We start from the raw sequence: 20,814 nt of genomic DNA, 5'->3' as shown, positions 1-20,814 counted from the left end.
TATATACATAAAATAAAGCCATTGGAATTTGAAATAAAGTGGTGTCAAGTTTTTATTTTTTTCCTAAAAGATATAGGAAAAAACACAGGCTCCAAAATGCATCTTGATGACAAGTTGAGAAAGATGAAAGATGTAAATCCCACTAAATATGACCTCGTAACATATTAAAAAGATCCATTCCTCCACTGCATGGTAGTAAAACTGCCCCAACTAAAACATAACATCTCCCATCGCCCAGTAAAACACATGCATTTATATTTATGAGATTGTCTTCACAATCTTACTAAGGAGGATTTTAGGATCTGCTCTCGGATACTCAGTTGTTGAATGAATAAATCAAACATTCGGAGGCTTTAGTTTTCATAACACCTGTACATCACATTGAAATGACATAAGGGGCTGCAAACGTATCACAGTAACAATCTACCTTTAGTTTGCATCCCCCTTAATAAATACAATTTTTTATTTCTGACAAAAGAAATTTCGAACTAGTTGAATTTTTATTATATGGTATGTTGCCATTTCAAAATAAGAGGACACAAACTGTAAATTAATGGGGATCCTTGGTGAACAATCAAGGAAAAAAAAGACTTTTTAGACGGATTGGAAAGACATGTCTGGTGATATTTAACACTGTTCCACGATTAAAAGACAATGACAATAACAAGTATTGCTACTGCCTGACATCTGCTCCACAGGGCTCCACTTGTCCAAAAACCTTTAAAAAGCAATCGGTCACATTGTTGCACTGGGTGGAATGTTCCTTCATCGCCAACAACACACACGCAGAAACACACGCACACACTCTGGTTCATTTTGATTTCATCCCACATCCACTGTCCTCACAGGCGACGACCAACACAGATGGAAAAACGTGGCGACGTGTAGCAGCTATAGAAAACAAATGGTTCGGTCCTGTAATGACCCAGATCTAACAGACCAGAAGAAACCATCCGCCCTGAATGGAGTTTGAATGGCACCCACCCTCCACGCCCCCAACACTCAACCTAAACTGGTCCAGGTGTGTATGGCTACATCTCACCTTAACCCAAGTTAACACTCATGGTCTGGAGACTGTCCACAATCAGCTAAATGTGCCCATCCCCAGTCCAAACTGGCCGAAAACCAGCAACCTTTACTGGGCCAGAACACAGCCTAGTGCTCCGCACAGTTCACCTTTGTCTGGGCTTATCAGAGGACGACATTTGTATTTCATGCTGTGTAATCAGCTTTATTACAGGTACAGTAAGTCGGTCTGCAGCACTCTCCAGGAGAAATGGACCCTTTCTTTCCTGTCTGACTTCTAATTCGAATAATGTGTACAAATGTTTGTCTGTGTTTCAGTTAATTTGACAATCTAACAACACCAGCTACAGGCAAACTCATGTAAACTGTAATATACCATTACTGCCTTTTCTCACGTTGATGTCAATGTTGGCTCTTTATGTTATGAATCAACCATTTAAACAAAAGTCAATGAAAGAAATGAACATATTTTCACAGAGAGGCAGTAAAGGCTGATGGGCAGTGGAGCCAAACCAGGGAACCACATTTTTATCATCTTAGGTTTGCGATCGCTACGTTACCGTGGCAACCCGGCTGTGACCGTTAACGTTGCTAACAGGTGTAACAATGAGAAATAAAACTCCATTTCTGCACAGGAAGCTATTAAAAAGCCTCAGGGTGGTTTCATAAAAAGATCCCAACTGCTGACCAGATGTGGACATTCAGGCTGAGTCACTTCACTTTGCTATTTACATGCAGTGCCTTGCAAAAGTATTCATACCTCTTGACATTTTGCACATTTTGTCACATCACAACAACAAAACTAAATGTATTTTAGTGGGATTTTATGTGAAGGCCAACATTAAGTGGTGCATACTTGTGAAGTGAAAGGAAAATGATAAAAGGTTTTCCAGATGTTTTACAAATAATCTAAAAAGTCTGGTGTGCATTCACATTCAGCCGCCTTTAGTCTGATGCCCTCAACTAAAATCCTGCGGAACCAATTGCCTTCAGACGTCACCTAATTAGGAAACAGTCCACCAGCCCTCAGAGGTCTGTTAGTGAACAAACAGCATCATGGAGTCCAAGGAACACATTAGACAGACCAGGGATGAAGTTTAATTTGGGATTAAGTCATTAAAAAAATCCCAAGATTTAAAAATCTCACAGAGCACTGTGCAACCTATCATCTGAAAATGGAAAATGGAGTGTGGCACAACTACAAACCTGCCAAGACATGGCTGCCCACCTAAACTCACAGGCTGGACAAGGAGAGCATTAATCAGAGAAGCAGCTCAGGTGGAAGAATCTGTCCACAGGACAATTATTAGTCGTGCACTCTGCAACTCTGGCCTTTACGGAAGAGTGGCAAGAAGAAAGCCATTGTTGAAAGAAAGACATAAGAAGTCCCAACAAGCCACTTGGGGGACACAGCAAACATGTGGAAGAAGGTGCTCTGGTCAGATGAGATCAATATTGAACTTTTTGGCCTAAATGCAAAATGTTATTTATGGCAGAAACGTAACGCTGCACTGAACCATCCTCGGGGTGGGAGCCACCAGCTTTCACTCTGAGAATATGGGGTGATTCACCTTTCACAGGGGGCGTTTTTTGTGCAGACTTGCATGACTGTCCACTCTGCTCCCCCCACCCATTTCTCTCCAATTCCTTTCCCCTTCCTCTCCCCGCTCTGCTCCACCCCACCATGCTTCACACTGCGCATCAGGTAGCTGTCCTTATAGAATTACAAAAAGTGTCAATGCTGCATAATTGTTCATGCATGTATCACGTATATTTTGTGACTGTTTAGAAGAAAAAATCTTCACTCACATACTAGATATAATATAATACTAATAGTATATTTCTGCTCTGCTGTCAGTGCTGCTGTGTGAGTCTGAAAGACGTTTGGAACATGTGTCTGTTGCTGTTTATAAATGTCGGGTTTCTCCATGGAGCTGCTTTTATCTTCTACATTGCTCACATATGGCATAAATTGTCAGAAGAGCTGAAGCTTGACAGTGGCCACTAATTTCAATGGAAACTAAGTGTTTGTCGTGGCTTTAAATTAAATGCACCGCGCATGTGTTTGCATTTTAGTCCCTTGTTTTTCGTCCATTGTCACATTATTTTGCACCTTAGCTCATTCGTTTTAAACTATTTTTATTCTCTGTGCTTTATGTGCTTGTTTTTAATCTCCGTATTCGTGTTTTCTTGTTTTTAGAACTTGTTATTGTGCTCATGCCTGGGTGCTGTGAAGTACTGTGTTGCCTCTTGCCAAATGTGCTGTATTAATAAATTGGCCTCGCGTTGATTAGTGCAACACTGCCACCATGTGGATGCAGAATACTTTACACATGGAGGACCCGATTTACAAAATAAAGCTTATTATAAAGGACATGGGACATTAATAGCATTTTATTCTGGCACAGTTTGTAAGGGTCTGTGGTTAAATTCCGAGGCCCCAGTAATTGTCGAAGTCTCCTGGGCAAGACATTGAACCCCAAGTTGCTCGCGGTGGGTCAGGTGAGCACCTTGCATGGCGGCCCCCGCCATCAGTGTGTGTGTGTGAGTGTGTGAAAGGGTGAATGAGAAGCAACATTGTAAAGGGCCTTGGATAAAAGCTACATAAGCGGCCAAATATTTACATTATTAGTTAAACTGGAGTCTGGAGGAGAAAACATTGAAAATCTAAATTCCCTGCCACACTTCTCTTCTCTGTTTTCTCTGATGGTTTTAGGGACAGTAACAGTGACACGGATGTGCTTTTGAATTATTTGTATATGTCTATTGTACTGCTCGCCTTTTTATTGATAGTTGTATTTCTAGTCTGTCTGTGTCAAACCATCCACTGGGGATACTAGAATCAATTATAATAAAAGATGCTCTAATGTACATTTGCTGCCTATTCCCACCAATGTGGACATTTGCCACATAATCCATTTATTAGAATCTACTTGCAGCTTCTGTGGGTTAATGCAGCTTTGCAAATAATAGAACAAAACCCAAGTCCTTCACTGTCTCACACGTACTGCCAACGTATCATTTAACGAGACCACTTATACTTTTCACAGTCGCTCTAGGTTCACGTCCTCTGGAGACCTCGTACCTTGGAAAGAATTTTTAGACAAATAGTCTAAAAAGACAAATAGTTTTTATTCATGAGACTCTGAGTACTTTCTTCCACCTATTGTGAATGTTATATGTTAACCAGCATTTGATAAAACTAAGACCAGGCCTTAAAGAGATCGGCCCATCTGCTTCCAGCTGAGAAATGTTTCTGCTGATTAGTTTCTTTCTTTCCTCTTTGTCTCTTTCCTTCGAATTTCTTCACACTATCGCACCATTTTCTCGTTAATGGAATAAATCTCTTCTCCTCGCTCCATCTCTCCACCCACGGGCCTCCGATGGCGGCCTACATTTCTCACTGAGGGAAACTGGTCCTGGAAGGTGTTGTCAAGACAACTGCGTTTCTAACGGTGACTGTGGTGGCACAGCGGGTTCATTAGCGTTGGGGAGGGGGAAGGAGGGCGTGATGGTTGTAATGTCAAGGAGCTGGAGAAGAGCTCCAGGTGACAAGCATCTAAACTACAGAGAGAGTGTGTTTAGGAAAGTTTAGACCTGAACTGAAGAAGAGATTGCTGACGTTCAGCTCATCCACACTGACTCATTTTCTATGTGTCTGCATCCTCAACATCAATGCAACCATACAACCCCATTTCCCTGAATATCTATTTGTCGGTCGTCTGAATTTGTTCTAGAGGAATGGTGCTGCATTAGACCCCCCCCCCCCAAAAAAAAAATTAAAGAATGATAATCCCTTCAATTGAATTTCATCCTTCTTTTGAAAGTTTGTAAACCTCCTCCACCAAAACACTGGGGTGCAGGATGCTGTTTGGGATTGTACACAAATAACTTGGAAAATGTTAGTTCTTTTCCCCTCGCAGATACAAAGTCACATGTCACAGAGACGACTGCGCTGACGTTTGTTTCGTTAGCAAATCAAAAGCTCAATTTTCAATTTGTGTGTGTGTGTGTGTGTGTGTGTGTGTGTGTGTGTGTGTGTGTGTGTGAGCGCATTATAAAAGGTCTGGAGGTCGAACCTGAAATCAGTTTAAAGTCTGATCTCTGGAGGAGCTCCTGTCATCAACAGGGACAATGTGAGTAATTTGTCTTCACCTAAAAAGCTAAATGTACTTTATTTTAAGAAGATTTTAAAGTTTTAATATAATTTTAATTGATTTATCATGGTTTTTATATTTTAATTACTTGATTGAATTGATACTCAATTGAATATGTTCTCATTTCCTGTTACTTCTGTAGAAGTGTGAAAAAGCCTTTTTTTATTTTTAGCTGTCTAAGACGCACTGCAGTATTTATTAATTCACAATGTTCCAGTCTCTTGGAAATTCGTGATGAAAGTGAAAGAGAAAAGGAGGTTTTCTCGTGTTGTTGCTCGTGCGGTGTCATGTTTTTCTTCATCCCACCTGTCGTATTTTCAGGTGTGCACAGCCCTTGTTTTTTTCCCCAGCTGCCTGGAACAGTATTAGGACTCATTAATGCTACCTGTTCCTGTTAAAGTCTAACAGGAGAAGTTATAGGTTTATAGATGTTTTAATTAAACGAAATTGTCTAAAATTGCACTTTTTTTTTAAAAATTTGTAATATTAAAAAAATTACAAAATCAGAAGTTTCCATTTCTATTTGTGGATTTTGTGAATTGACTAAAAAACAGACAAAGGCAGATGCACATTTGGAGATGTTCAAATGCTTCAAACCACATATCAATCAGTCTGATCAGTTAGGTTTAGGCAACATAAAAAAAGTATTCTGACCCTTATTTTTAAGATTTATGCTCCTCCACTCCTCTGTGACCCATAGCACCTTTTCACGCAAACACCTGCTAAGATGATTAAATGTATGTATCTCATAATTTATGCTAGACGGTGATGGAACATGAACGTCAGATTAGCTGGGCACACATGTACAAGAATAACAGCTTTTTAAAGCTTTTATTTCACTATTTCAAAAGGAAAAATGTCCAAAATCTACATTTGGACTTATTTTTTGAGTGAGTTTCCATCCAATGGCTTGTGAGCATCTGCCATTTGAAAGCCTTGTACGTTTCTTCTTCACGAAAACACTGTAAAAGCAAATCACTGAGGAAAAGCAGTCCTGGACACATAACTCACCTCTCAGAGTCTTTAGACATGGTGCAAGAAAAAGTCACGAATGCACCAATGCTGAGTGTCTGCAGCATTGGATTAAAGCGACGTATTGCCTTTGCTGGGCAAATGGCCAACACGAGTAAGGACAGGGATGTAAATAGACATTCTTCTTTGCAAACCCGCTGACGTCATAGTCAGTGAGTAAGCACAGAAATATGCAACACTTACAAAACAACCTTCAAGATCCTTCTACCTCATCAAAAACAGAAACTCCTCTGTTCGTGCTGTAACATGCAGAAGCCAACAGACCCGACTATGAAAAATGTCTGGCAGATAGATCAGGTCCATGGTGTTTCTCTGAACATTTTATGTAAAACCATAAAATGTTCAGAGAAACTTTTTTTTTTTCATTTTTATTTTGGTTCCTTGCTGTGATATTTATTTAAAATAGTGGGTGTTTGTTCTCGAGGTGCTGCTCTTGTTTATGTACTTAATGGAAAGATTTAATGCACCACACAGAGGTTTTGGAAGAGTAAAAATTAAATACAAGTAGCAAGTGAACATAATGCAATATGCATTGAGCAGAGTTAATGTATAGAGGATCTGTTACATACAAATAATAGATACTGTATATGCAGGAGCTACAATTAGACACATTTATAAGCTGCTTGTTAGTTTTTCTTTAAAATGACAAGTTGTCAGGTGTTTTTTGTTGTGCAGTTACAGAAGATGCAGACGTCCCACAGACCTGTGCAGTTGCTCGCTGTTATGCTTCTTGTCACCTTTACAACCGGACAGTGTCAACAGAGCCAGAGGTGAGGGACTCCCTCTTTACAGCTGTGACTGGTTCGGGTTTTTTTTAGAGTACTTAAAAAAAATGTATGTTTCCTACTCCCAAAAATAACCCTAACACCCCAACTCATCTTCATAGTTCCAGCGCACTTGATTTATAAAGCACTAAGCACCGTCAAAATCAATAAAAGTCTTCTTCCTGATTGACTTGTTCAGGGAATTATGAAAACAAGAGTGAAGATTTGATTTATGTGCGATATTTTTGAAATGGCACAGCTTAAAACTGCAACATGAAAATTTCATAGGGAATATATTGAGAAAATAATTTTCAGATATAAATTTGTGACAAATTCGATGGTATTTGAATTTCACAATGATGAATTCAGTTACTCATAGGCTTCACATATTTCTGGACTTCTGGACCTTTTGCTTCCATGCATCTATTTTAAAGCCCTAAAGAGTGTTGACTGTACTGGGGAATGCGCTGATGCCGACTGAAAGACCCTTCCCACTCTCTCCTCTGTTTCCCTGCAGTCGCCGAGCGGTGACTGAACACCAGCTGATGCACGACCGCGGCCGAAACATCCAGAGTCTTAAAAGACTCATCTGGCTGTCCAGTGCCATCGAGGGTCTCCACACGGCCCAGACTCGAGCCACTGCTTCCAAGCCCACAAAGGTCTTGAACCTGGCTCTGAATCCGGCGCTGGTCCCCGCTGCTGAGAGCCCCCCGCCGGCCCGGGTGCAGAGCCTCCTGAGAGACTTCTTTAACCCCTACCTGACTCACCTGCCAGACAGGGAGCCCTGACGTCACACAAAGTTAAAGCTGCTGTACACATTCTTTAAAAAACAACTAGCTGTGTCAATTGTTTGAACAATAAAACACCTCAAGCACAATGTCAGAATCATCTATAGTTGCACTGCAGAGATGTGAAAGGAGGCATTGTATGAATTTGAAACGGTTTTAGACCATATGTGCAAAGTGTGCAAAGCAAACTGGTGTTTTTTGTTTGTTTTACACAATATACAAAAATGGTTCAATAATCATATTTAGTGCTCAGATGGTTCATGTGTTAAAGCCTACAGCTGTTTTGGTGTGATCTCTTCCAGGAAGTTGACATTTAACAGTTAGGAGGAAATTTACAGTAAGAGAAACATGGTTCCTGTGTTTTGAAAAGGAGAAGTCAATATTCAGCACTTTATCATCACACAATCAGACTATAACAGCTACACTTTCATGTACAGTTTACAGCGTATTTATCTATCGGCCAATGTGACCCAGAGAAAGACGGATGGCTCATACACACCGACTGTCTGTACATTTGAAGTTGCCTCCTACAAATGTTTACACCTTATTTTCAAATTGTTCCTGAATTATGTTTTTATCGACATAATGTAAATAATATAAATAAAATAAAATAAAAAATAATAAAACCACAGAGCAATTGACAAAACTGACTTTACGTTTACCAGTCTGTCCCTTACCTCAACCAGTTCTTTGTTTATTTTAACCCTACAAGACTATTTGGTCACCTTGACAACACAAGTGACCACAAGTGTTTCTAATTCGGCATGAGACACGACTAAATATGGATACTGGAATTTACATGCAAACAAAAGTGTGGTAGAAGTTGGTTTCAAGTATTTTCCATGAGAATATGTATGATATATTTTTACTTATTTGAAAATATATTATGCACTAAACAGTCTTAAAAAGGAGGAATAATGGTTGACAACTATCTATATAGATAGATAGATATAAAGGTCTGAACCTCTGCAGCTGCCCCAGCGGGGTTTACTGGTGCAGCTGTGTGTATTTAGCAAATTAGACCTTAGTATATACACTCACTGGCCACTTTATTAGGTACACCTTTACAATCTAATGCAATCCAATACAGCAGCTCTGCCGTGAATTCTACTTTAACAATGCCATCAATTTTATAATCTCTCAGTCTTTTAATTCTTCTAATGGTTCTAATCTCTCAAAACACTTCGACCACCTCTTCTTATAACAGACCCCAATAGGACTCCACCACGCACTATGACCTCCGTATATAGAGAGCGAGTCTCACTCTCCATATATATATGTGCCTGTGTGTGTGTGTTTATTAAGTATGTTTTAGCACCAATGGATTTTATGCAACTTTGTGCAGCTGTCAGCGGGTTGTCCAGTTGGAACGTGACGTTGTGCAGCTCTTCTTTAGCACAGATGATGTTTATAGAGTGCAGTACTAACTACTTTTAATTGGCACTGATTTCATTGCGTTGCGTTAAAGATGTGCGGCTGCCTGCGAGCCATGACTTTGCCTGTATTTGTATCTGGTAGAGGTGTTTATTAAAGTCTGTCTCTGTGTGTGCCCTTGTAATCTGCTTAATCTGAGCAGCATTTTTGTTCCTGGTGCTGTGCTGCAGTAAGAGAAGTCGGTGTGCAAAGCATTTGGAGTGTAGCGTGTTTTTATTCTAACACAAACAACAGAGCTTCGGGCAGGAGTGGATTACCGTGTGTATTTACCTGCTTGAACATTTTAAGCTCTATGAAGGGTATGTAGTTTGTTTTGCGGTGCTTGTAGTAGAATATGGCTCGATATAAATAGGAGGTCCTGATTATTAAGACAAAATGAAACGGACTAAAAAACTACATACGTATAAACTACCAAAAAATTCGGAGCAGAAAGGAAGGCGGACGGAGACTCGTGATACCTGAGAGACTGAGTTCAGGGTTAAGGTCCAGCGACCAAAGAAAATGCTTCGCGAGATTTCCGTGATTGCTAACGTGAACTAGCTTCCTGTGTCAACCACAGTGAACACCGGTGATACACCTCCAGGTTCGAACGTTCCTCCGCTGTTCTAACTGATAAAGGGGGCAGCAAACATTCCCCATCCACAGAGAGGTGCCGTCTAGGCCTGAAGCTTCCGCACTGCCCCTTGGACTGTTCGCGGTGTTTCTACTTTCATCGGCCAGGTCAGTCACTTCAGGGGCTCGCTAGCTGTCTCTGGGTTAGCTAGGACGGCTAGCTCCAGCTAGCCGTTGTCATAACGGGAGGTGTCATCAGTAAAGACTAGTTTAGTCAGTATCTGTAATGGACAGCAACTTTTCCAGATTTGTTGCTATAAGGAACTAAAGACAAGGTAAACGTGAATGTGTAGCATTTAATTATGACACTGACAAATGTCTTCCGTAGCTACTTGCTGAGCTAACGACACATCCAGCTCAGCTAGTTAATGCTATTTTTTTTTTCTCCACCAGCAATACTAGTGTGAAATGAGCAACTATGCTAGGCAGCGTTAGCAAAGCGCCTCAAACAGTTTGTTTGCGGTAGCTCGTGTATTGCTGACAGTCCCAGGGAATGGGAAGCATGTTATGTCATGTAAATAAAAATTTCTTTGGACCTCCACTCGGGGAGTAACTTATCAGACATGTGAGTGAGTGCACCTCGAATTTGATTGTAGTTTTATCTAATCACACTAACAACAACACGTGTGACACCTCAGTGCAGAGTGTGGTCATAGATGTCAGAGGTCAGACACCTACTGGCGCCTCTGAATAGACTTATTTTAATCAATAACACAAACTCCAGGTTGTCAGTGACACGTTTACATATAACATGGTATCTGCAGGCCGTAATAATCCTTTTAAAAGCATATGGTTAGTAAGCACTATCAGATCTATTTTAAATCACTATGGATATTAAAATTGGTTTAGGCAGAACAGTGGTGCGCTTCGGATTCTTTTATTGTCCAATGTCGTCATCCAGCTGTATTGATCCCTTGCAGGAATGTGTTTGGCTCGTTTCCATCCCACACAGTATCTGTCATGTCTGTGTTGAGGTTGAACAATTATGAGCATATAACACATTTTTCCTGTTTCAGTATTAATTTTATTTTTTATTTTTACAGCTGAGTATTTACTGCACACCAACAGTATTAAGTAAAGCTTTGCTACACAGTGGCATAACTCTGCAGTGCAGCTTTTCCTAAGCTACTCATTATATTTTATTACTTGTATATTATCCATAGAATGTACATGGTGTATTAGAAAGGTTTCCGAAGAATTTAGACAGACTTTTTAGCCTTAGCGTTAACAAAATTCAGCAATTTTCAACGAAGAGCAGGGCTTCAAAGGTGTGGTTCTCCGGCAGTAAGTCACTGAAATATCGAAATTAAAAGCAGCACTACTGACTAATTTGCACTGTCAATCATTAATCTAAAGCGATCTGGAGTTAATTTATGCGGTTGCTTACTGGAGTCTGTGTTTTTCAAACAATAACACGTCTGTTCTCTGGTTGCAGCCTCTCTAATGTGACAATTTGCACTTGTGTTTGTCATTGTAAACATTTTCAAGTTTTAAACAAAGCTAAATTAAGTCATACATACATTACAGAAACTGTAAGGGCCATTTTTCACTATTATATGATTGTTATGACCAGAAAATTTATTGAAAAAATATTGATCAAATAGATCTGATTAAAATATTACTTATATGAGCCTAGTAAAATGATTGTTTGGCTTTGAGAAACTGTATTTACTATATATTGTGTTAAGTTTGTATAGGATAGTATTTTTATATTGGTTTATTTCCACCAGGTATCGTCCAGCCTCATCCAGTCCCACTGTGGATCTTTAGCCCCTCCATCAGGACAGTGGCAGAGCCAGAGGGATCAGGGACCACACAAGCAGGCAGCGGGGCTCCATGAGCACGACAGGGCAGAATCAAGGTGGGGCCCTGCGTTCTCGCCGAGGCCTTGGCCGGGACAGAGACCCTGGGCAGAGCATGGGCATGGAGGCGAGTTGCTGGCTGGCCCCTGGAGTGCTGCGCAGGCTGATCGAGCTGCCCTCACCCCCTCTGTCCAGGCATCAACTGAAGAGGCTGGAGGAGCACAGGTAACACTTAACTCTACCTGTACTGTCTGAGATAAACTGATGTGCAGCATTTATTATGTTATTCCAAATAGTTCTGTGGTTTAGCAGTGATACATTTGGACCTACAGAGTGACTTGTTACAGCTTGTGAAGACACTTTCTTATGGAAGTTTTAACTCAAATTATTTCAACATAACAGAAAATAATAGTTCAGCTCTAATGAAAAACATTGTTTTGTTAGTTATCACACAGCTCTGTGATGTCATTTTTGGTCCTTGATGGTCAGCAGGTAAATCTCCAGGATAAAGTCATCAGGTCTTTACCTTCCTCTTGTCTGTTTCTGCAGATATAGCAGTGCTGGACGCTCCTTGATGGAGCCACTGATGCAGCGCTACTGGGAATGGTTGGTGGGACGAGTCCCATCCTGGATTGCTCCCAACCTCATCACCATCATTGGCCTGGCCACCAATGTCTTCACCACCCTTGTCCTTGTCTACTACTGCCCAACTGCCACAGAACAGGTCAGTCAAAGTTTTAAAAGAATGTTTCTCTAGAAAATTTTAAGTTTGAGACATATTTGACAAGCCGGAATTCATAGTAAAACAATGTTTTTTTATTTATGTATTTATTTTTTCTACTTTTTTGCTCAAGTCACTTCCTTGTGTCTTTCTCATTTATATTAAACTGATAATTATCATCTGACTATACGGAAAAGTTAACTTGCACTTTCAAATTCTAAATAGTGAAAACAGTGATTTGCAAAATAATCTGCTGATTTCTGTTTATTTTTTATGTCTATTACAGTTGCCTCAAACCATTACAGTTGGCATAAAATTTCTTATGTTTGTCAATTAAATAAAACCCAAAGATAATCACTTTAATACCATGTAAGATCAGGATAAGCAGCAAATTCAATGGCGGATGCTTTTTACACTTTTACTTTAAAGAATGAATCATATTTGCTAATTTACTGCCAATCATCTAATTAGTCCAGCTGCAAAAACAACGGCCCCATATGTAAAACCGTTATCTTTTATTTATTCGGTGAAATTAAAGAAAGTCCCTAAATGGTCTTTATCACTAAACAAAGTTTCAAAATGTGGTTTTGAAATGTGGTTGAAGTAAAGAAGTTTTTTGCTCCGCTCCAAAGGTAACCTTTAAAACGATTTACCTGTCACTTAAACAAAGTTGGGGAATAAAAATGCCTCATCTAGGCTTAAAATATGCAACATCAAAGAGATCAACTGGCAGTGAGCGTGTGAACATAACCCACTGACACCATGGAGGCTGCTTCTGCCTTCACACTCTGCATGTGTCACTGTGTTGGTGTTTATTGGCTGTTTGTTTGTTTATTTGTTTATCATTTCTGGCCATTGGGGATCCAGCTTTGTTTACATGGCCCAGCAGCCAGCTCTGATCATATTAGAATAAGAGGATGGGATTACTAATTTATAAAAAAAAAATAGTTTCTCAACAGAATAGACTTTGCAGAATAGATCTTTTCCTTGCTTGTAAAATGGGAATATTTTAGGAATTTCTCCTCATGTATATTGTGGACTGTTGTTTAAAGGAAACATCACTTAGAGTTCTGGGGAGGATCATTTGTGCTTTTCTTTACAATATATACAAAATGGTATTTGTTTAATTTGATAATTGTCAGATTAACAAAAAACATGGCAATGACACAAAGCCCTTCGACCTCTCGCCTACTGAATATTTTACACCGAGTTTGTGAATTGAGTGTATGCACTGATGTTTAATACTCTGACGGGCTCTACAGCTGGCAGATCTGAACCTGGAGCTTACCAATTAGTCCGTACAGCTGTATGTTTGTGAGGCAGACTGATCCCTGCTGCAGATGAGTGCGTATGTGTGTTGTTTTAGGCTCCACTCTGGGCATACCTGTTGTGTGCTGTGGGTCTGTTTGTCTACCAGTCATTGGATGCCATTGATGGAAAGCAGGCTAGACGCACCAATAGCAGTTCTCCTCTTGGTGAGCTGTTTGACCATGGCTGCGACTCCCTCTCCACCGGTTAGTTTGTTTTCTGTTTAACTCCACTCCACTGTGTCCCTGCAAACTCCTGTTAACACTATATGTGTTGTGTTTTTTCTGCAGTATTTGTGGTGTTGGGAACCACCATAGCAGTCCAACTGGGCACCAACCCAGACTGGATGTTCTTCTGTTGCTTCGCCGGGATGTTTATGTTCTACTGTGCCCACTGGCAAACATACGTGTCGGGAACGCTACGGTTTGGCATGTGAGTCCGCCAAAGTTGCTTGCTTTTGATTTGTTAGCATGAAAACAATATGTGGGATCGCATTTCTTGTACATATAGAATTAATGTTTAAAGACGAGCAGAACCGTTGCTCCAAATCCACACAGCCTTAGCAGGGCACCATTTTGTGTAGGCATACGTGTTAAAAAAAAAATATAAAAAAAAAAAACAGCAATTATTTTGCAACTCTGACAGAACTGGTACCTGTAAAGTTTAACAGGAAATACTCCCAAGTAATTAAAAACTCAACCAACCAGTTATACCTGGAGTTAATAATTTCAATAGAATATAACACTTAACTGTGGCGCTGAGCTGGAGTAAATGTGGATGTATTCTGTGTGTAGATTTCACATAACAGAGGTGCAGATCTGTCTCGCAGGATTACAGATGCTCACAGGCACTGTGGGTCCCTGCCTGTGGAACATGATGGTAAATCTCCTGGCTGCAGCTGCATGGCCAACTGCTGTCTGCCTCCACAATGGCCACTGACACCTCCATGGAGTTTTATGGAAAGGGTTTATCAGTCTGCTCTGCATAAATGTGCAGTTAGGGAAATATGAATCAAACTGTCTGCAAAATGAGTGAGCTGCTAGAATTATATGCACCTGCTTTTGCTTTACTTTGACTTTAGTTAAATTGAGACAGGTGACTTCAGCTAACTGTACCAACAGCTTTGGACAAACATTTTACACTCATTTCACGTGTTTTGTAGTTTAGTTAGGTGAATTAAAGTATTCAGAAAATAAACAGTTTGTTGAGAATGGTTTAAGGATTGTTAAACATTTTGGAGTTGGAGGACACGGTTAGCTTAGTGTGTAGAGTGGAAGCAGGTTAAACGCAATAGTGATTGCAGAATCTGGAGGGGCCACAGCCAACAGAGAACATTGAGGCCCCTGGTAGATAGAAGGGGCCCCACATAGGAATGTTTTGGGAGCTGTTGTGGAGCACTGCATAATGTCTTTATTGCACAGTGTGCCAATGTGAAGTGTGTTCCTAGATTTTTTATTTTTGGTGGGGGGGGGGCTAAACATTTGCATGGTTTGCCTAACCTAGAAACAACTAGCCTGGCACTGCCAAATGTACAAAAACTACCCCAGTCTAACTCTCTAATTAACACATCTGTTTAATGTGTGGACAAGTTGAAATTTAAAAACCATTTAAACATTTGAGACCTTGTCCTGACAAATTTTGGTGAAAGAGACAGCAGAGCATTACTGATTGCATCTGTCACGTAGTTACATTTCTACTGAAAGCACTGCCCTTCAGCTCCATCACTAGTGGTGTGTTGTGGAAGAAGGCTGCAGGATCTCTATGTGCTGGTAGACCTCACTAATCCTGACTGTGAACTCTCTGCTTTCTCCTCCCACTCAGCATTGATGTGACTGAGGTGCAAATCTTCATTATAATCATGTATTTGCTGGCCGCCGTGGGAGGATCTGCTTTTTGGCAGTCACTGGTAATTGTGATCGGTTCTAATTTCTACAGGTTGAGATTAGTGAGAATGATGCTATAATTATCTAATGATATTTCTGTAATACAATTATGATGCTTCTTGTTTTGTCTTTGTCTTATAATAGTTATGAGATGAGACTGTTGCATTTAATGTCCTCTAACTTTACTCATGAAGCTTTCATTGTGGATGTAAAGAAAAGTGATATCAACATGTCATATTCTATTATCACTTCTTAATTTTTGTTTTAATTTATTTATTTATTTTGTCTTGATTCCCAGATTCCCATCCTAAATATCCAGGTGAAAATGATTCCTGCCATCTGCACGCTTTTAGGAGCCATCTTCTCCTGCACCAATTACTTCAGAGTTATTTTTACAGGAGGTGTGGGCAAAAATGGATCCACAATAGCTGTAAGTCTGGAAAATTCTGGAAACTTCTTGATAATGAGATTGTGGAAATTGTTCTATAAGTTGGTTAAAGTATAGGTTTTCCGAGCAGCAGCACTGTGACATGTGTGCATATGCAGGGTAGGGAAGGCATAACGTTAACAAGGATTTATTTTTGCTTTAAACATCATGAGCATCAATACAATATCCAGAAAGAGGGAATTAATTCGCTCCTAACAGATTCAGCAGGCAAACAATATAATTTAAACTCCCAATTATATGCCAACATCATCTGTGGGTCTTTTTAAAGCTTTGATTGTAAACCTCAGATTTTCCAACTTGATAACTGATGTCACATCTTTGATCATAAAATACTAAATGCCACTTGCCGTGTCCCTGCTTGTTTTTGAGCTGGGATTTTGTCACTACAAGAGTCTTATTGTTCGAGTTTGGCTGCTGTTGTTAGAGCAAGAAGTATCTGTCTCCATCACACAACACTGTGCTGTTTGTTCAGCTTTAGAAATTCCAATTGTTTCAATCAAATGAACGCATTTACTTCTCTTTTCTGGATTCTGTTGGAGCAGAGTTACTTTGTTTCATTTAACATCACCCTCTGTCTTGTGTTGTCTTTGTCCCCAGGGAACCAGTGTCCTCTCACCAGTCTTACATATTGGTACAGTTATAATTTTAGCAATGATGATATACAAGAAATCTGCCGTCCAGCTGTTTGAGAAACACCCGTGTCTTTATATCCTGGCGTTCGGCTTTGTCTCAGCAAAAATCACCAATAAATTAGTGGTAAGTTAGGCACACTTTTTATTTCTACTGAAGTAAAATTGTCACCAACAGATTTTTTTTTCATAGACTGAAACCATGAGAAACCTATGGAAAACCTGGTTAGAACTAACAAGTAAATGTTCATAAAAAGAATATGGAACTTTAGGGATTCTTTAAATTTGAGAACAGGTAAAGTTGACACTAAACAAGTGTATTCTGTGTTTTGTTAATGGCAGACCAAATTTAGCAAATAGCAGTTTTATTGAACCCTTTTAGTTGTTTGCTTTTTTGCATTGGTTTCTGTCAATGTAAGATTTGACCCCGAGTTGTTGCCACGTTGTTTTGGAGTTGACTTTGTCACCAGCACAGCAAAAATGTTTAGAAACCACGAGCCTTGGTGAGTTTATAGGGCCAACAGAACAAGCTTCAACACAGCATGAGCTTAATGTGCAATTCCCACTTTAAGGTTGGAGAGTTGAGCACTTTGCACCAAAAGAATTGAACATTTTGATGCTAACTGTGTGTTTCCCTGTCTACAGGTAGCACATATGACAAAAAGTGAGATGCATCTCCACGATTTAGCCTTCCTAGGACCAGGACTACTGTTCCTGGATCAATATTTCAATAGTTTTATTGACGAGTACCTGGTGTTGTGGATTGCACTGGTAAGTATACACGTTAGCTCACACGTGCTTAAGAAAAAGTCATGTATCCGGTTAAGTTTATGTTTTTGTGGCATGTATTTCTATTTCTGTCATGAAAGGATGAGAACGTTTGCTCTAACAAAACCACTCGTGATGCATTAAATGTGAAAGTTAATTGGCTATTGGCACAATCATAAACATTGCATGTAAATAATGAAGAAACATTACAGAAGATACAAAGTAAACAGCATCATTAATTGTTTACCAAAATAAAGTCAAGTGAGATACTAAGACTGTTAAGTTAATATAGCAGTAAAATATCTACACCCCACCCCTTTAAAAAAAAAACCTCATTATTATTTGTACACAGGCATCAAGTTAAATTAAATGTTTAAAAAAGCTTACATTAAAATAAAACGCTATTTGCACACTATTTCCTGTTCTCCTGGCTGTAATGGACGTCCAGCTCCTGTTTTCAGTATAGAAATAGTGACTGTGTTTCTTTCTCTCCCACAGATCATTTCTTTGTTTGACTTGGTGCGTTACTGTGTCAGTGTTTGCAACCAGATTGCCTGTCATCTTCACATTTTTGTTTTCAAAATCAAGCCTTGCTCAGTCTTCAGTACAGCTCCTCATTGAGGACACGCCAGCCATTACTGACTCTGTCCCTTCCCGTTAGTTGCACTCATCTTTTCTTCCTCTGTTTTCCATGTAGTGATACAGGGGGTGACGTGATGTAACGTATGTGCTTCTGCCAACAAACTGCGAGGGCAGATGATATATATTGATACTGGAGTATTATTGTAATTGTTTTTTTTTTTTTTTTTCACGAGTGCAGAATTGAATTTGTACCAGTTTCATCTTCTGCCCAGTAATAAGAATTCTTCTGACAAACTCATTGTTACACAGAACAAATATTTCGGGAGAGCACAGGTGCTACTCAGTATGTTCAAGGAGAGTAAATGTGTTTTAACTGCTCGATTGCAAGAAAATGTGTAGGAAATGAAAGGTTTTGCTTTACATAATTATGATTTTTGTAATATTTACATAACTTTACCTTTTTTGCTGTTGTAAATAGCAAACTGTTAGTGTCTGTACTTCTCAAAGTTAAAACTCCTGCTCTGACACATTTCTAAAACCTCCATGTTATGAGTTTTACCTCGTCTCCTGCACATTAGTCAAAATTGTGCAACTGTTCTAAAGCAGCAAAATACAATGTCAAAAAAAACAACAAAAAAACCTAATGCCACCTTTATTATGTTTTTCATTAACATATCACAGCATAGTTAAATAAGCAAATCTACAAACTTTCTGTGTTTTCCTTTGACTGAAACATCTTTGTTAAATAAGTAAGCGTGAGGTTTTCTCCATTTAGGATTTTGTTTTCATTTATCGTCATTATTTACTCATCATGAAGTTCATTGCTCTAAGCAGGTGAGAGATCAAAAAGCTAGTATGCAAACCTCTAAGCTAAAGAACAAACTTAAATGTTCAGATTTTTTTTCTCAAGGAGAAACAATAACAAGTTTGTGATGGTGATGGTGATACTTTCACTTTGAATTCCTGTTATCATGTCACAGGTCACTCCACCAGCTGTCACTCAGCTTTCTCACTCCTCATCCTTCGTCTTATCCTGGGTTTATTTTATATTTTCATTGTCAACAAATCCCATGGGGAATGATCAAATCAACAATGTGTGAATTCATCTTAGTACTTTTTTACTGAAAGTGTAAATGTTAGACGTTTAACTTCCTATAAGCAACTGGGATGTGGCTAATGTTGCCAAAACCCCCTGGACTGTTTTTGGAGGCGGATCAATCCATGTTTGTTACTTCTCAGGCAGCAGGGCAGTGTATGTGGGATTGAGTCGAGATAGATATCAGTGTTAATGTTCATGGTAATAAACAAACACGTCACCCAGGGCAACAGTGTGGGTCAATGATCTTTTTAAATTTCTGAATAAGAAAACAAACTGTTTTCTAGTTTCTTTATTTTCCCATTCAATTTGCTGAAAACTTTTTTTCCCCCCACATTTTCCTAAAAATATTTAACTGGTTTCAGCTGTAGATTACATTTCCAAAAAAATACCTGCACAATTTTAGTTCTAGTGAGCAATGGAAATACATTTTACACCCAGTTTGAGGTTATTGACTCTAAAACTAATCTAAAAGTTTTATACCAGTCCTGCAGCAAGTCTTCCTTTCATAGAATGTATTATAACTGTTAGGTTGCTGACTTGTGATGCATCAAACAGAGCCTCAGTCACAAATGGGATGGACAAAATAATAGAAATGTGTAATGCAGCACAGCACAAACTACGTTTTCTGTCCAATCAAATATTGTTAGTCCAGGAAATGTCATTTTTCATTTACCTGCTACATGATTTCCTGTCTTTTCTTTCTAACTCAACAAGCTGGTACGTTAGATGTACCACTTGCTTTTTCTCCATTTCCTTTACAACTAATAGTAAATCACAAACGCTTTGTAATTAAAAGCTTAATAACAGTTTAATGTTAGGAAATGCTGAAGGAAATCAACTGGTAAAGTGTTAGAAAAATTGATGCATTGTTGGCTGCAGTGTCTTCATGGGATTTGCTGACAGTAAATATGCATATAAAATATCGCCAGACTAAAGTACTTGATGCCATAACGGTTATTTGTGTGCACTTCACACTCCTTACTGTCACTGGATGCTGCTACTTAACTGAATCACGTTTTTGAAAGTGTGTGTATATTTTAACAGTGTGATCTTATTTGTCATAGCTGCTGAAGAAGAACAGGTGTTCATAGGCTGAATGTGCAGAAGATCAGGTCATATAATGAGGAGATAGTTTTTAAGGCGGTGACTGAATATGAGATGACATTTTCCATAACAGTAAATAAAAAAATATATAACAAAATTTGAAGTTTGGCTGTTGCTCGCTCTGCCTCCACACCCAGCACCTCACACAGAGTGGGTGTTTAGTGTTGATTTTAGAGAACCTGTATTCATGTTTTTGCTTGTCCAGATTGTGCCTGTTATTATTGTTTTACAGATGCACGTGCTTTAGGAGAATTAATTACTGAATAATTATTTTTTGTACAATAGCATGGTCACTATCTGAACTGGATTGGATGTGGTTTGGTCACAGTCTACAGTTTTCTGGCCACTTTGTCACTGGTTCGCAAGAACAAAACCTTCCATATAGAAATGTTAAAAGGTCACTTCACCCAAATCACAAAAAGATTTGTACTCTACTGCCTTAAGGAATTAGAGAAATATTAGGAATATAATGGCAATTTTATAATAAAGATGTCTGAAGTCATTAAGCATTTAGTCTTAATTTCAGTCAAATTTATGAAAGTTATAGATGAAAATGTAAAACGTGTAATTTCTCGTAAAATTAGCAACATTTTATAATCTAATCCAAAATTCACTCAAGTAATTTCATCAGAACAAAGCAATTTTAGTAATACTAAA

At 39.1% G+C, this 20,814-nt stretch overlaps 2 protein-coding genes across 3 annotated transcripts; both read left to right on the top strand.

Moving 5' to 3' along the window:
• Positions 1-2,793: 2,793 nt before the first annotated feature.
• Positions 2,794-8,391, top strand: pth4 (parathyroid hormone 4). Its single transcript, XM_067506174.1, has 3 exons — positions 2,794-5,162; positions 6,891-6,985; positions 7,497-8,391. Exons 2-3 carry the CDS (start codon positions 6,900-6,902, stop codon positions 7,765-7,767), a joined length of 357 nt encoding a protein of 118 aa, XP_067362275.1. The 5' UTR covers positions 2,794-5,162; positions 6,891-6,899; the 3' UTR covers positions 7,768-8,391.
• Positions 8,392-9,457: 1,066 nt separating this feature from the next.
• Positions 9,458-20,254, top strand: cept1b (choline/ethanolamine phosphotransferase 1b). 2 transcript variants are annotated; one of them, XM_067505068.1, is made up of 10 exons: positions 9,458-9,921; positions 11,544-11,840; positions 12,165-12,339; positions 13,703-13,850; positions 13,935-14,076; positions 15,466-15,550; positions 15,826-15,957; positions 16,573-16,731; positions 17,250-17,375; positions 17,871-20,254. In XM_067505068.1, exons 2-10 carry the CDS (start codon positions 11,650-11,652, stop codon positions 17,991-17,993), a joined length of 1,281 nt encoding a protein of 426 aa, XP_067361169.1. In that variant the 5' UTR covers positions 9,458-9,921; positions 11,544-11,649; the 3' UTR covers positions 17,994-20,254. The 2 variants fall into 2 exon arrangements, with proteins under 2 accessions (XP_067361169.1, XP_067361170.1); XM_067505069.1 differs by lacking the exon at positions 9,458-9,921 and adding an exon at positions 9,983-10,088.
• The last annotated feature ends 560 nt before the right edge of the window (positions 20,255-20,814 follow it).

This window comes from Channa argus, chromosome 5, assembly GCF_033026475.1.
Source record: "Channa argus isolate prfri chromosome 5, Channa argus male v1.0, whole genome shotgun sequence".
NCBI classification, from domain to species: Eukaryota; Metazoa; Chordata; class Actinopteri; order Anabantiformes; family Channidae; genus Channa; species Channa argus.
This window is presented reverse-complemented; position numbering and strand designations above follow the sequence as displayed.

Excerpts from the sequence above, each read along its gene's own strand:
- pth4 (XM_067506174.1), top strand. The coding sequence starts at position 6,900 with ATGCAGACGTCCCACAGACCTGTGCAGTTGCTCGCTGTTATGCTTCTT. Across the intron at positions 6,986-7,496 it reads CAGTGTCAACAGAGCCAGAG|TCGCCGAGCGGTGACTGAAC; the intron begins GTGAGGGACTCC and ends GTTTCCCTGCAG.
- cept1b (XM_067505068.1), top strand. The coding sequence starts at position 11,650 with ATGAGCACGACAGGGCAGAATCAAGGTGGGGCCCTGCGTTCTCGCCGA. Across the intron at positions 13,851-13,934 it reads CTGCGACTCCCTCTCCACCG|TATTTGTGGTGTTGGGAACC; the intron begins GTTAGTTTGTTT and ends TTTTTTCTGCAG. Across the intron at positions 16,732-17,249 it reads AAATCACCAATAAATTAGTG|GTAGCACATATGACAAAAAG; the intron begins GTAAGTTAGGCA and ends CCCTGTCTACAG.